The sequence below is a fragment of the Brachyistius frenatus genome, unplaced genomic scaffold (genome assembly GCF_029030835.1).
Source record: "Brachyistius frenatus isolate BFR_SWC_R1_liver_20210118 unplaced genomic scaffold, ASM2903083v1 Contig_10, whole genome shotgun sequence".
NCBI classification, from domain to species: domain Eukaryota; kingdom Metazoa; phylum Chordata; class Actinopteri; family Embiotocidae; genus Brachyistius; species Brachyistius frenatus.
Window position 1 is genome coordinate 3,224,271 of NW_027210609.1, and position 16,631 is coordinate 3,240,901.

The 16,631-nt window shown below is 38.1% G+C and overlaps 1 protein-coding gene across 1 annotated transcript in view; it reads right to left on the minus strand.

Moving 5' to 3' along the window:
• poc1a (POC1 centriolar protein A) overlaps positions 1-16,631 on the minus strand; it is a 41,882-nt gene that overhangs the window by 11,088 nt on the left and 14,163 nt on the right. The window contains exon 10 of the mRNA XM_069690904.1: positions 3,581-3,856. Within this exon, the coding sequence (XP_069547005.1) occupies positions 3,581-3,856 (276 nt within the window). The remainder of the gene's footprint in view (positions 1-3,580; positions 3,857-16,631) is intronic.

Below are 16,631 nucleotides of genomic sequence, written 5' to 3' on the forward strand. Positions count from 1 at the left end.
TTCTATAACACGCAAGGGAAAATGTACAGAAACCACCAGACATGATTTACTGATAACTATTTCAGGATCCAATCTAGAAAAGACATTGTCCACGTTTCCACCCTTGAAGAATCAGACCAAACAATAAAAGAGCAGAAGAACAAAACCAGATGCAGGCAGGCCATCTGGTATCAAGCTTGGGGTACGGTGGGCTAAAAACTAAGAGGTTGGCACCATCCCCTGGGAGGGGTTAGCTCGGTGCCTGGGCCAATATAAAATGCTGCCACATGCTAGACCACAGCTTGATCAAGAAAGAGGGAGAAAAAAAAAAGAAGGGAGAAACCTTTGACAAAAACACACACATACAAGAAGAGTTTCTGTGTCTCTTCAAGGCCATTAAGCCTTTACACTTACTATCAGTGAGTGAGGCACTGAGTGCTGCCAGCACTTTTACATGAATCATGTATTTTCCTCAGGGCACACAAACCTGCACCCCCTCCCCCTCCCACACACACACTTCCCCCTCACCTTACTCTTCATCTCCTGCACCACCATCAGGACTATCCTTTTTCTCTCATTTATTGTTTTTATACCTTCCAATCATTTTCCTCAGATACTGCGAATTATTTTCTGTGCCTTGACAAAAACAAGGGTTCTGATACATGAACGTTTATCTTGAGTCCTTCACTACTGTGGTATTCATATAAAGGAAGAGTAATTCAGGGTCTTTGTCTTTCAAGTGAACTTGTGTTGATGAAAGAAACAGCACAAAACTGATGCTGTCATATAAATACATAAATAAAGTGTATAATGTGCATTTTCTTAACTCATTACAGCACAAAGAACATCACAAGCTGCTCCATGAAAAGCCAAGGCAAAGTAACCAGCATCACTCATCTGTTGACGATCTGTCAACATGCTAAAGCTAAAAATTTGAGGGGAAATGTAATACAAGATAACACTGTAAATAAACATCTTTAATGAAATACTTTCCAGTCAGTAGACAGTGGATAAGAAATGGAATTTTAATGTTTAATGTGCTCATACCAGGAATGCACTCCATTTCAAACTTAGTATTGTTCCAACATGCACAGCTGCACATGTCTCAGTAAAGACCTCCATGGACGCGGAGAGAGTATGGCTTTTAAATCATCGACAGAAAACAGGGATGCATGAAATATTGGTGGCTGATGCATTACTGACCAAAAAGAAAATGTAATTTCTGTTGTTGGTCAGATAATGGAATTTGATCTCATAATTACATCTAAAAATGAAAACCATGCTGCGAACCGGCAACACCCCTTCAAACTCAGTTTTGATTGGTGATTTTAGGCTCTCTCTTCTGCTCTCCGTGTAGCTGCCTGGTTACACAAGTGCAGGGCTGAACTCCTCACACACAGAGCAAATAGAAGAGTCACTTCAGAGTGGAGAGGACACAGCGCAGGGAATAAAACAAACTTTGGGCTACAGTTTACCGAGGGTGACCACGACAATAGTTAAGTATACACACACAACAAAGTCCGCGAGTAAGTACAAGCGATTTATCGCACACCTGTTCAACCAGCAGAACATATTAAACAGGTAAAAGATGGTGCATCTACGATTGTCCCATCTTTACCTTCTCTCCCACGCCACCGTTTTATGCTTTCTACCTCAAACAGCCATTTAGAGCATGTCACAGTAATAACGAGTTATGTATGTGCTAAAAACAAACACTATTTATATTATAACAGTTGAACCTAATGATCTGTGAAATTGAAAATTAGCTGAACTCTTGTAGATTTTGAGGCTAAGACGGCTCTCCTTCCTCCTCTCTGCCTGCAGTGAGTTAGCAGTTTAGTGGCATCTTACACCCAGTGTAAAGCAGCGCCAAGCGCAACTCAAGTGTCTTTTGCTGCAGATGAACGCAGCTGTAATTTTCCCATTTACCGTCCACATTGGGTAAATAGCAATTTCACCCAAATTGCTCCCATCTCAGCACCTATGCACTTGTTGGTCTTAAAATAAGTTGCGGTCAAGTGCAATTTTGTTATCTTAAGGGAGTGAGAAGCTACTGTGTGATTGACCAACAAACACCTGGTTTTAAGTCAGTGGCTCAGTATTTTACGGTTGTTTTTTTTAAGGGCGCTTTATTGAGGTAAGTAGTATTAAGTAATATGCACTGACACAGGTGGTCAACAAAATACGTACAGTCAGCTTGTTACATACACAAAGACACGCAGCAGCGCAAAAACATGCAAAAGTTAAAAAATTACAATGTGAAAGATTCATAATGTGCACATCATTGCACATGAGGAAATCGATTTCCTCTGCAGAACAGCATTATTTCCTACAACTTGTCAAATACACTGTTTTAATAGCAATGCGCCAAGTTGCAAGCCCTTTTACATCAAATGTGAGATTATGTTGTATTGCAAAAATAAACTTGTTGAAAAATATTTACACTTCGGCTTTAGAATTTTGCATTTGTAAGACTAATATTTTTGGTTATTGCTTCAGTACGGACCACAACAAACACCTAATTATCGGTTATCAATTACCGACCCTGAAATTCCATTTCCAGAGGGAAGTGTTCATTTGCAGCATCTTACCACACAAACACAACAGACGAGGTACATAAAAGAACTGGATAGGTGTGAGTACCACCTTGCAATTAGTGTGGTTTAATGTGGAGCCACAACATTGCCAATGAACTGGGATACCCAAATATAAATCTTGACAGCATAATTCAAGATGAACAGCCGCAGTCATTTCATTTTCAACTCAAATATTGCTGCAACATTTATTCCATATGCCTGTCAGTGTCCATCACTAATAACGTATGAATCTAAACAAAAACACCACAAATCTAAAAAAAGGACATGAATTGATGAGAAGCAGAACTTTTGAGTTTAAACTGCTGTGTTCCTTTCGGTTTTATTTGAAGGATCTATTTTTAGTACTGCAGGATTTGGTTTGGTCTGGCTTCAATCTGTGCCTGGCCTTCACCAGCCACACAGAGAAGAGCCTACCAAACACTAGCATGATGTGGGTGTGTATATGTAAATTAAAAAGAAAAGATTACACAACCAACAATATCAATACAAGTAAATGGATGGATAAATCAGAAGGTTAAAGCCATACTTTACTCCAACAACTAACAGATTCTAGATTCTAGCCATGCAGACAGTTTATTTGTTTTTGTCCCTGGCTTTCTCTCCAGATCAGGGAGGTGGGTGGAATATTATACATAATATACAGCATTAACATTAGATTTTAAAAACATAGCTTTGGCTTGGCAGTGTCCAAGGGTTATTCATGATAATGATAAAGTCTTATTATGTCACACCTTAAGTAAAGAATGGTTTCGAATGAAATAATGAAATTCAACTCTTAGCATGAGGAATAAAATCACCTGTGTGTCACCAGTTTAATAGAGTACCAAACAAAATGAAACAGCTTGTGCTCTCTGAATACTTTGGTGTTTGTGCTGCTGAAACCATCTCTGCCCTGCAGGTTGAAAAGTAGAGGAAGCTTTTGTTCTGAACAGTGTGGGTGGGAGGCACAGGCAAAGTACAGTACATGCTGTTTGTTATGAAAGATTAGCACATCTTCTGCTTACCTGAGTGAGAATATCCAGCTGACCTATGATGTGTTCCAGGGTGCTGGCTAGGGCAGGGGGGACCCCTCCATCTGAAGTGAAGGACTGCGGTTGATCCCGGGCTGAATGGTGCTGTGAGCTCTGGGTCTGGGTCTGGTGGGTGGTGGAGGAACTGGTGCTGGGGTTTCTGTAGGCGTGGGAATGAGTCGCTCTGTGGCTGCCACTACGATTGCAGCTCTGAATGTGGGCAGCAGTTTGAGAGTCCAGTCTGTGCAAATGTTCTGCCGATTCAGAGGTCTGAAAACAGAGAGGCCACAGGGTAAAGAGTTGTGAGAAACTCTGATGTCTCTTATGTGCTTCTGTCGTGACCGGAGTACAGCTCAATTGTAGACGAGTGCGTCATCAATATGTAGTGAGTGCATATTACAGAGACACTGAAATGTTTACTGTACTTTGGGCTTCTGTCCGCTTGAGTATGCTATCAAACAGGAATTAGTTGAAAATGGGTAGTTATTTGTTTTATCCCTAAACTTCATAAAGTGCTTTTAAAACAGCTCCCCTTTAAATACTGAAAAGAAAAGGGTCACTCATTTTATTTTATTTTTTTTAACAAAACACAAGTTTTGAATTAGATCAGTCGTTCTCAACTGGTGGATCGCGTAAGAGATACAGTTCAAGAAATAAATTCTAAGCTTTTATTTTGAAGGACAAAAACGTTTTATCTTGTAGGTTTCATCCAGTTGTGTTTACTGCCAGAATTGTCAAGCCAGTAAGAAGATAACTAATATTGTCATTTAAGTAGTTAGCTCTCATTCAAACATTTGTAAACAGCATATTAACTCTAGTTGCACATTTGCTGCACATTTCTTTTGATTATTTAATTTTTTTAAACAGTGCATGAAGGGGTTCTATACTACTGCACCAATATTTGTAAAATAAATTTGAGAAGCTCCTGCAGCCAGTTCAGTTGGGAAACACTGAATTATATCTTCAATAAATCAACCAACAATATAGCAACAATAGCAGTAATATTCAATCTCCTGACAACAGAGTTGTGATTTACTCGCCCCAAAAGATATGTCACCAAAAATCTGTTTTTCTGTTTGCTGGAAGGGTCACTGTTTATGTGCCAAGTGTGTGGTCGACACCGTAGACATTTGTCACTCGAAAGTATTTCTGTCTGCAATAGTGTTATGACCAACTACTGCATCATATTACTCTACATACGGCGTGAAAATCCCTTTCTTTGTCACTATGTCTTACTGTTTTTTATTAAATAGATATGGTCAGGTCAAACTTCATGCACATGCTGTAAAATTGAATTATAGTGAATATTAATTTGGTTTTAAAAGATTTAAAAGCTAAAAATGTAACAAACACGGATGCAAAAAAACACATAAGCAATCATTGATGAGGCTCTTTGTCAAACCATATGTATTAGGGTGAGCTGCGCCATCTTAAAAGCCAGCCCACCGTGAGCCTGATCAGCTCCCAATAGATGTCGGTTGTAGCTCATTTAGGCTCCACTATATATACTTTACAAACCCTCAGATCAGTTAGATACTGCCACTGAGGGGAACTGTTGACAAGCACATTCTTACAAAATGACACGCACAGACACAAACACACAAGTCAGTCTGCCTTTGTTGTTATTAATTCATATAGGCATAAACACACGAAGGTCATGGAACACATATCTCCATCGTCATGCCTAAAGCTTTGCACCCATGTGGAGGTTTATCCATATTTCTGTCTCTCTGGTTGTGAAAAATTGTGGGTATGTGCGCGTGCGTAACATCTCTCTTCCGTCTCTGTGAGGGACATAACAACTGTTTTACTCATCACCACGCACCAGGAAACCTATTCCCACTCAGCTAAGCACAGTGTCAAACTGCATTGTTCCTAAATGAAGCCAGATGAGGGGATCTATCAGCCGTCGCTTGGCTCAACACGTTCCCTTCAGTCACGTACAAAGGGGCGATGACATGTTCCTTGATATGACTTCTTATCTGTGTCATCCTTAGTAAGCTCTGACAAAATAAACCAGTAGAAACACAGAACTTAAGTGTCACGGAAACATCTTGTTCAAAAAGTGACATCTGTGACTAACAAAATACATTTTCTAATAAAAAATAGAACAATGTAAAAGTGGCAGGTTTTAGGCCGGCCAGCTCTGCAAGACAAGGCAATATCTGAAAATGAGATCACAGCCAGGATCAGTTCCAGTAAAATGACAGAAAAAGAACCTCCAATGCGGTTCATGTCTTAATTGGGTTAAATGGTTTAATTAACTGTTGGTAAGCTGCCGTTAGGTATTTCATTACCATCAAATAACAACATAGTCAAGTCAATTCTGTTTATACAGCCCAATATAACGAAAAATATTTCTATTCATACGAGGTGTTAGACACAAATCAAATTGGAATGTCACCTGGCTTACAAAACAACAGGGGGGTTACAACTCTGACACTGCTGAACTACCATTTTTTTTGTTCCAAGTATGGATCAGTAATTGTCATGATCATTAAATTTTAGCTGAACATTAGTTGTCATACAAATAAATGTAATTAATGATGTAATTATTTTTCTGTTTATTTTATGTAACTATTATAGTTAGTTTATAAATACACATCTAACTTGTAAAGAAGTGCCATTTATCAGCTGTGATGTTTGGGTGGCACCTACATCCATAATGTTTATGTCAATAGATGCTCATCGAAAAGCCGTCTGTTAAATATTAGAAGTTAAGCGCCACGAGATAAGCAGTTGGTTGCCCTAATTCTACACTCATGTGCCTTCAAATCAAAGCAGAAGAAGGAGGTGAGATGAGATTAAAAGAGCGCCAGCAAATGGTGGAGAATTAAGCAGAAACATTGATTGAAACATTATATTTTTGTTAGCTTTATCCAGTGGTTTTTATAGGCATGAGTGGAAGCTATTCTGACCATTAATAAAAAAATATGCAGATTATGTTCACATACTTGCGATTATGTAATAATTTTGACATTTATTTTGACTTGATGTTTTTAACTTTCATTTTTCAAATTTTGCATATCCATAAATGCAGCAGTTACGTTGTTAAATTGATAATATGCTTTCGTTATTTTCTTGTAAAAATAGCTACAACTGTCTGACATAATTTCCCCGACAGTTCCTATAAATAAAGAGCGGGATGGCACACAGACAAAAAAAAACCTAAACAAAACTATACTAAATCTTCCCCTGAACTCTAGTGTTTTATTACTGGTCTTGTTTTTTTGACCCGTCATGATTTTGTGTCAAGAATATGACTAAACTAAAAAGCACATCTGCCTCACACTCAGATTCAGGGAAAATAGATTAGACAAGACAAGTCACTGGTGACTGATAGAGACAGTGAGAAAGAGACAATAGAGCAGTTCTGCTGAGCCTACAAGCTTCACCAAGACTGGATTAACTCCTGTTCAGAGTGTGCCTTGTAGCTTTGTATTAAACAGCTGCTTAAACAAACAGACACCAAGCACTGGTTTCCCCATGAAAACACTTGTGCGCAAACACAAAACGAGGCAAACATGGATGTAGATGAATCTGCACGTGTCACACGCACATACATTCACACACAGGTGCCTAAGTCTGAGGCTACCTGGTAAGTAGTTCTGAAAAGGTGACTAGAAAATCAAGACTGACTAGAAGAATTATGGAGAGAAGGTGTGATAGAAAATGTACGAGAAAGGTATTTGTTCTTTAACTTTTTACTCACATTTTTATTAAGACTGAATTGTATGTTAGTTAAATACAGCCAAAAGTGCCTCGCAGTAAAATTATTTGTAATGTATACTATTGTGGTTAATGTGATGTGTACATAGCAATGTTGATACTGAAACAATATACTGTTCTGCAAATTCAACATGTCCTGTGCCACTGTAGTCTAATGTGGGTCCGGGGAAAACCCTGTTACGCACATGTGTACACATACGCGCACGTGAACGCGCACGTAAACACAGTAACCACCCTTCTAATGAATCACCTGGAGTGGAAAAACCAACAGTGGAAAATTTCCTGAGGCCCAAATTAAAACCTTAGTCTGACACAGCCAGCCATCAATACAGCCTGCATGCAGAACCATTCATCAGTCCACACAAGCACCCTCACATTAACACACACACACAAAAAAAGAACAATAGTTGTTGAAGTGTCGAACTCAAATGTCTTCTTTGTGCTTCAGCAGCTGGTTCCTTCATCAATTTGGGGTCTTTCAGTTATATTCAGATAAAAAAATTTAATGATAGAAACTGAACAGTATTAAAGGTAATTAAAAATCACTGAGTTACCAGCTGTCTTTAATTACCCCAAAGAATCACACTGATCTTGGCTGTGCTTGACTACCTTAATGACCCAAATACAGGAAGTTAGGTTTTAAAAAAGAAAAATGGGGCTCATCTTATATCCAAGGACTAAACATGTATGTGTTCAAAACATTAGATATTATTGTTGAATTTAAAGAGTGCTAGAAATGTATGTATGTAACCGTAAACTAAAAACTAATTTCATTTTATAACAAACAACAGGCACATGGCATTATAATGATGTAACAATTTGCTGAAAATACTTAAATAAATAAAAAATAAAATCTTCCTATGGTGATGTGACATACTGGACATAGCATAACGCAAACGTTAGCTTGACTTAGTCGGATTCGGACTCCCCAGTCGTTGATTTTAGAAAGAGGATTGAATGGAATTATAAATTGGTTACACGGTCTAAAAATATGTTAAGAGAGAAGTGACATGAACTTCTTAATTGCAAAAATGAATCTTAGTGGTGCTCCCTCTAGCAAGAGATCTAAATGTATTGTTTAATTTTAAAACAGCAGCGTAACGTTGTTGTTTTTCATCCTTTCTGAGACTATTGCATGGTTACATCAGTGAATTTATTTTTCTGAAAAAAAAAAGAAAAAAGTTGGTATCTACATTGTGGTACATCGTGTGAAAAAGTTTAGGAACCCTTGTCACAGCACATACTGTATATTGTCCGCTGTTCTGTCTTTTATTTGCTTTTTTGTCTTCATTGTGAAGCACTTTGTGACATCAGCTCTGGAAATAAATGAACTATGTACTGTAAATGCAAGCATCTGCCAGGCTTAAATCTCCCTGAAACCACCCTGAAACCCTTCCAGCTACAAGAGTAGTGACTGCAATAATAAGAGTTTCCAGTTGAGAAAAAAAAGAGAGTCATGCCATTTACACAATATATATATATATATGTATTCAGCTGTAGATAATGGAATACAGACCTTTTTAAAAGGGGGCACATTGAGTTGCCAAACACAGGTGTAACTAATAATGTTAATGATGGCTACATTCCCTGCAGTTGTACCAGTGCCAGAGCTCTCTGCTGTGCTGGTCTCTGCTGGCTCACAAGCACATCTAAAAGTAATTAAGATGTTATTAATGTTGTTAATGCTAGAGTTTGGTTCCAGCTGCGCCCCGACAAGTCAAAATGCCTGCCATTACAAAAGTCTATTGAGAATATTGTTATTTGAGAAACTGTGGGCGCCTTCACTGTCACAGAATTTTTTTTTGTCACGGTTTTAACCTTAGTCTAAAATGCTGAGAATAGGGAGAGAACTAATACCAAAGCTGTACAGTGATGCCTGACGAGTTGTAAAAAATGTTTGCGCTTAGAGCTGAATGTTTGTATATCTAAACCAATATTTGAAAAAGTGCCATTTTTTTTTTGAATTGCAAAAGCAGTGATTTTGATGACAACTTAAACAAACATAACAAAAGGCGTATTTGTAGCAAGTGAAAATTGATGTCACATTGACAAAGTTTGCGGCTAAATCGAATCAGTTGTAGCAAAATAGTAGTTAATTCTGTGAGTTTGCAAAACAGCCCCAAGGAAACTGGTGTCGCAAGGAGGAAAGCACAGGTGTAAGTCATTAAAATTAATGATGGCTGTGTTACCTGTGGCTGCTTCAGTTTCATGGTCCTGGCATTGTACATGCTGGCTTACACTCACTGTGTCACGACTTACTAGAACATGTGAACAATGTTTTCCGTGACACTTTACCATGAAAAGTCAAAATATGAAAAAAAAAAAAAAGTCAGTAACAAACTCTTTGAATTTCTGTCTTCATATTTAATGTTTAAACCGAGCGCTGTTCTTCATACGTCATCAGGACTAAAGGCCTTTACACACCTGGGATGTGACAACTATAACAACACCAAAATGCAAAACACTCAAGTGAAAATATTACACCTCAAATTGTTGCAACAATTGCAACAGTTGTTTATAAAAATTCAAAGGTTGGAATAGATTTGCGTTAGCTCATTCTTCAGCAAAACTGATAGATTCATTAACACCTGGTGGAGATGTTGTTGTCCCACGTCCAAAACTAAACAACATAAACGACCCGCTATCCTGACAGTCTAGCTGTTTGGCAGAGCTGTTCCATACGTTGCCCTTTAGACCGTCGTCTTTGTAGTTGTTGTGCCCTTTGTCATATAACACCATGTGGCCAGAGACACAAACAAATCAACGTTGTCATTAGGAGTTGTGATGTTGACATCCGTTTCACACAATGTGATTGGTTAATGCTTTTACTCGTAGTGTGAAAGCTCAGAAATATCAATATAAAATAGCTTTTTCGCTGCGTGATATATCACGGCCTGTGTGAAGATTCTCATGACCAAAGCAATACACATTCACGTGCCAATTAATCACATGAAAACAACACTCCCAGAGTGACGGGCTGAACAATGCCGAACATACATTTCATGTCGCTTAGAAGTTGCATCAATGACCGCTGGTGAAAACATTTGTTAGAAATGACTTTTAGTCACATAACATAATCGTTTGAAGCACATCACCTTAAAAGCTCTGAAATGGACGAAGTGAAACAGTCTGAGGCTAAAGTTAGGGTCACTGTGTACCCCAGGAATTTCTAGAAATTTGGCACAAATGTTACCTTGGACTGAAGGATGACCTGATTCGATTTTAAGGGTCAACAGTCAAGCTCACAGTGACCTCACACCGGCCTATTTTGGTGAACGCAATATCTCAAGAATGCCTGGAGGGAAATTCTTCAAATTTGGCACAAATGTTTACTTGGAATGAAGGATACAGTGATTCAAGTTTGGTGGCCAAAGGTCAAATGTCAGATTGACGACGTGTGTTAAGTATCTACGTTTGAAAATTTGTAGCTTCTTTGCAGCAACATCCATATTTAAAAGATGTCGTCAACTGTCAAAGCAGCTTTATTGACCAAGCATCTTAACACAAGGATTCCTTCAAAGTCTTCACGACATCTATTATATGAGTCTAGACAGACATGGATGTAAACTGCAATTTGACTAGCTGGCGGAGGCAAACATCCCTCAGGTGGTAATTCCAGTTTCATGATGTACTCTGGAAAAAAGCAAACTCCAAGCAAGCAAGCAAGACAAGCTGGAGGTTTGTGTCTTCATATTGGTTACTCCATTCAGTGTATTCCCATTGGACAAAAATGTACTTTTTGATAACAGACTGGTGTGTGTGTGTGTGTGTGTGCGTGCGTGTGTGTGTGCGCATCATAATATAACTATAAAATGTAGACAATCCTTTCCACTAGCTGTCGACATTTTAGTTAAATGAGAGTGAATCAAATGTTTTAAGACAAACTGCTAGTGAGGCTTTTTGATGAATGAAGCGTTTGGTGTGACTCAGCTCTGACTTATGCTTTTGGGCTGCATGGTAGTTTATAGAATCAACAAGAGAGAATGTTTCTCACTCTCATTTTCCAGTTCTCTTCAGCTGCTTCTTCCACTATTTCTTCCTCTTACATCTTTCATTGTCTTCTATCTGCTTCTATTTTTCCTGGTCACCATCTCTTTCAATCTTCCTTTCATGTAAGAAGCATGAACAGGTGTCTGGTAATGGCTCTCAGATTTTCTCTTTTCATTATTGTCTTGGTTGTTTGTTGGTTTTGTTTCAAGCGCAGCTCTCTCACGCGCTCACCCTGTTTTCCCACTTTCCCTACGATTCACTCTCCCTGCTCCTCACTGATGTTCTCTCGCTCCACTAGACCATTAAGCTCTCTTTAACTCCACTGCTATCCTGTCTTCAGCCCTCCCTCTTCACACCCGCTGCCTTTCTCTGTATTCCCCGCTGTACGATGCATTCAGCTCCCGCCGTGAGAACAATGCCACCTGCCTATACACCTTAAAGATGCACACACATAACCAGAAACACTGTATCAGAAATATCTGTGATTGGTGAAGTTGACTTATTTCACTGCTGTGGAGGCTTTAAAAGCGTGAGTGATAAAATAATGGTGAAGGAGATCAAAGTTTATACAGCGACTGCAGACTCCCCCGCCCCATTTTCTCCACTCCACATCCTAAAGCTGAGCTGATCAGTGCAGTGGTTTGTGTGTTTTGAGCTGTGAAGGGAAGCCTGCTGTGAGTGTGCAGCTCGTCTGTCTGCACACGTGAGCGGGAGAAAGACCCAGATGTGAAGCTAGAGACAGAAAGAGGAGGAGGAGGAGGTGGGAGATGAGGGGGATTAGGGCGGATGTGATCAGAGAGCTGATCTGCCTGTCAGCAATGGTTGGCACTCACACACGCACTCACACACACGAGCTTGCGCGCACGCACGCACGCACGCACGCACACACACACACCAATGCATCTATGCTCAATCAACAAAACAGCAGCAAATTAAGATTTGCACAGCTGTGCTGAGCAAAGAAACAACCTGACTGAACCACACACACTCTCAATCTTTAGCTGGAGAGACCTCATTTTAAAGCTGCCTTTTTGTGTTTACCAAATAGGCCTACATGTTCCTGGTATAGTGCCCACTGCTGGCAAATTATCATGGAGCTTTGCATCCAAGTACATTAACGGATAAGCATATCAAATTATCTACTTATGAAATCCCTGTGGATTTGATTCTGAGAGGGTAGTGGACATGGGTGGCCTTTGCCTCAGTATGAATAAACACAGCATTACTGTCTCATTAGTCAATTTCTTCCTGGTGAAATGAATTATTGCCAAAGGCGGTATTGTGTAATACTGGATGTCAGGCAGGGAAAGAAAGGGTTGTTTTAACACCTGGGTGACATAAGACGACTTAAACGCAGAATTATCACATAAAAAGGATTCTGTGATTTATCTTTTTAAATAAGCTTCTCCTGATGTTATCCAGAGGTTTGTTATAACCATACTCTAAGCTAACTGTGTATCTACTTACATGTTGACAGGAGTAAAAAATGACCAGCTAGTATCTTAAAAATAAAACCTTATTTTGCTAGTATACAGACACAACATGAATTTTAGCCATGGCAATCACTAAGCTTCATTTAATTGTTAAAAGCTGTTATGGACAAAAAGATATTTCTAAATTTACAACATACACTCAGTTGCTGGTGAAGAATAATGATTTTTAGACATACAACCTTAACTTCTAACATTGCCCTTTTCTGATTTAAAAAATGTAAATGTGTAAATAGCGTTATGATAGTCTACATGCTGTGCACCTCTTCAAGGAGGTTGCAGTTGCGTATTTGGATGTATGACTGCCAGTAGTGTTCAGCAACTGTCATGGCTGCTTTCAGCCAAAGAACATCCTGTTTACTGCAGTCAGCCTCTCTGAAAATAAGTCAATTTATAAAAGCACATTAGCTCCACTTCTCCTATATTAGAGAAGCTCTCTGTTTTTTTTTCTTTCCCTTTTAACTAAAAAAAAATTGCAATACTCTTTCCAAGAGAAAAACAAATGATCACATTTAGGCAAGCAGGTGACATTTTTCTCTTCTCTGCTTTCTCTGAGGCAACACGTGTGTGAGACTCGTGGCAGTTCATAAGAGATAAAAGGGCTTGCATTAATAATAAATTATAAATGCCTAAATTATAAATGAAAAGGAAAGTCTTGAAAGCTCCCACCATTACTTTAATTGTAACAAACTGGCAGATGACAATCCAAACAAGGATGAAAGAAATGTCAACGGCAGGAACTAACTTAGGTTAATGAGGTTAATGTTTGCATGTGTGTGTGTGTGTGTGTGTACTTGTTTTTATATTCCAGTGAGGACTTAATCCTTGTCCCCATGATGACACAAGTCTCTATGGGATTGTTTTCTTTAAGGTTTGAGGTCCCACTGGTAGAGTTTTCTTTTTACTTGTAGTAAAAATATTTATTTGGAATTAGTAGAAATTAAACATTTATCAAGTCAAATAAAAAGCAGCATTCAAAGACCAAAGATTACCTATCATTGTTTTTTAATGACTTGGTGTTTCAATTAAATCTGTAAGAAGTGTCTAACTACAAGGTTTTTGTGGTAACAGCAACATAAGTAACATGTTTAATGCATACCCAGGCACCAAACTACTTGTATCCAAACCAAACTATTCATTTAGCGTTGATTTTTTTTTTCAGCTTGTTCTTGTTGCTATACAGTATGACTGAGGGGTTGATAAAATAGTATCAAACCCAATATCTAACAGCTGCATGAGTAAAAAAAAAAAGGGCTAAAGTGACCTAAAAACAAACTAACTAACAGCCCAGGGTCTCTGGGTGGCTCACACAATTTTTTGATTTTGAATCTACAGCTGCCAAAACAGAGACTGCAACTGTTTGGCTGATAAAAATCCAGTACATCAAATACATTACAAATACCTCTATCATCATTCAAACATGACCTGTGAAAGCATATTTTTTTTAAAGAAGATAGAGTCAAGAAAAACACCAATTTTGCCAGCACAGTCGTTTCATAATCAAGCAGATGTGAAGTGTAACTTTTCCATTAGTGCCGAAGCTTCAGACAGCTGTGTTTGAAAAAACAATATATCCCAATGAAAGGGTTCATGGTTATACGAGACCAGGAGTTCTCAGAAGAAGAGAATATGTTTCATACATGGCACTAATTATCTCCCTCTGCATGGTCCAGCTGCCGATTTTCGAATCACCCTTTCAGCCACATCTACAATAACGGCTGCCACGTGTACGAGCTAGTAAAATCCATTTACAATCCTATTCTTACAGCACAAAGGGGGAAAAAAAAAAAGACAGCCAGAGAAGAGGAGGAAGAGCCTTAAAGGTTTCACAAATGGCATTAAAAAAAAAAAAAAAAGCAGGTGTTTACAGGAAACTGAAAACTGCTGTATGCACTCACACTGCTCAAGTTCATTTTAGGAAATATTGACATTAACATGTCTAATGCTTCATCAATACTTTCTTCAAAATCCTTTTTATTATAATCGGGACTGTGCTGATTGATGGAGCTTTTCGATAATTATCGTGGTTGTTTAAAGATCACCTCCAAACGCTTGTGGGTTTCTTAAATCGTGTTTTTTTTTGGGCTCAAGCTATTTTAGTGACACACCGTGTAATCTGAACTCAGCATAAGTTTAAAAAAAAGAAAAAAAGGGAGTGAGGCAATGTAATGTAAATGAAATGACAACTACATTAAAAAAAGAGTAGTAATTGTGTCTCATAATTGCGGTTTAGTCAAAGCACTACAGCAAAATATATTTAATTTTTTTTAAATATTTTTTAGGTCATTTGGGCAGTTGTGAGATAAACAGAAATTTTGGGGGGAGTGCTGAGGATGTTGCATTTACATGCAATGTCCCTTTGTTCACTTTTGAGATACATTTGTTTGTTATTGATCCTGCTATTCTGGATTCTGGAGTATAAAAGTGATGCAGCATCACTGTGGGTGGATCAAAACTCCTAACTAAGCATCAATAAAAGAAAGGAGAGACACTGAGGCTGTGTCTGTGTGTGTGAGAGAGAAGACCTTGGCTGTGCCCTTCTTGATGTAAATAACACTGTAAGAGTCAAAGGGTTTGAAATTCAAACCATTCCCTGAAGTTCCCCGGCCAGCCTATGACACCCTGTCTCCTTTTGTATGCATGTCTGCTGTAGGTCCTTTAATATTTAAACATCACTAATGGCAGCACTACTCTCTCTATGCGTTTGTGTTACCTTTACCGTTCTTTTGAGTTGATCTTTTCGGTCACTTTCATGTTTCAGATTCATTTTGCTCTCTGCACAACAAAAGTGAAACAAAATTCCCGTTTGAACGAGATTCATTTCTCTAGGTTGAATGATTTTAATATTACCTGCTTTGGTCAAAGACTTTTGACCTCCTATAGCCCAAATTGTTTCTGAGAAAAATTTGTGTTCATTTAGATAGATAGATAGATAGATAGATAGATAGATAGATAGATAGATAGATAGATAGATAGATAGATAGATAGATAGATAGATAGATAGATAGATAGATAGATAGATAGATAGATAGATAGATAGATAGATAGATAGATAGATAGATAGATAGATAGATAGATACTTTATTAATCCCACAAGGGGACATTTTTTTCGCTACAGCAGCCTTACAGGTACAGGAAAGCAATAAAACAACAGTAAAATATTAAATATAAAAATGCACAGTATATACAATAAATAGAATAAAATAGAATAATCAAATTAAATTAAAACTAACTAAACAATAGTGCAAAGATTTAAACAAACAAGAAAACAGACAACCAACAGTGTTATTGTTGTGTGATGGATTTTACCAGAGGTGAGTTATTGTACAGTCTTATTGCAGTGGGCAGGAACGATCTCCTGTATCTGTCCTTTAGTTATTTAAATCTCATTTCAAGCAATGTTCTGAAGTGAAGCGCTGAGTTTTTTTTTCTTCCTTCTCTCCTTGTCCTGTAATTTCTCAACTCAGTTTAGCTTTTGTGTGAAAATAGAATATCTTTTTTTTCTACAAGTCTGAACTATGCCTTCAGCAGTTAAAATGTATGACATTAACATTTGTCACTTTCCAACTGAGCATTCACATCCTTGAGCGCCATGAGCATGTATGAGTAATATATGATATACTATACACATTATGAGTTATATATGATATGCAGACATCATCTGAAATCTATCTTATGGACGTCTTCGTTTGATGCTGGATGTCAGCAAGAAAGATTTACAAAAATATTAGGTCTACATCCATTCTGTCAAGTTTGTTTCATGTTTTAAGACAGAGAAGTATCTATAAATTTCGAACAGGTTATCCAATAAAGCTTCAGAGACTCTTCAACTAACA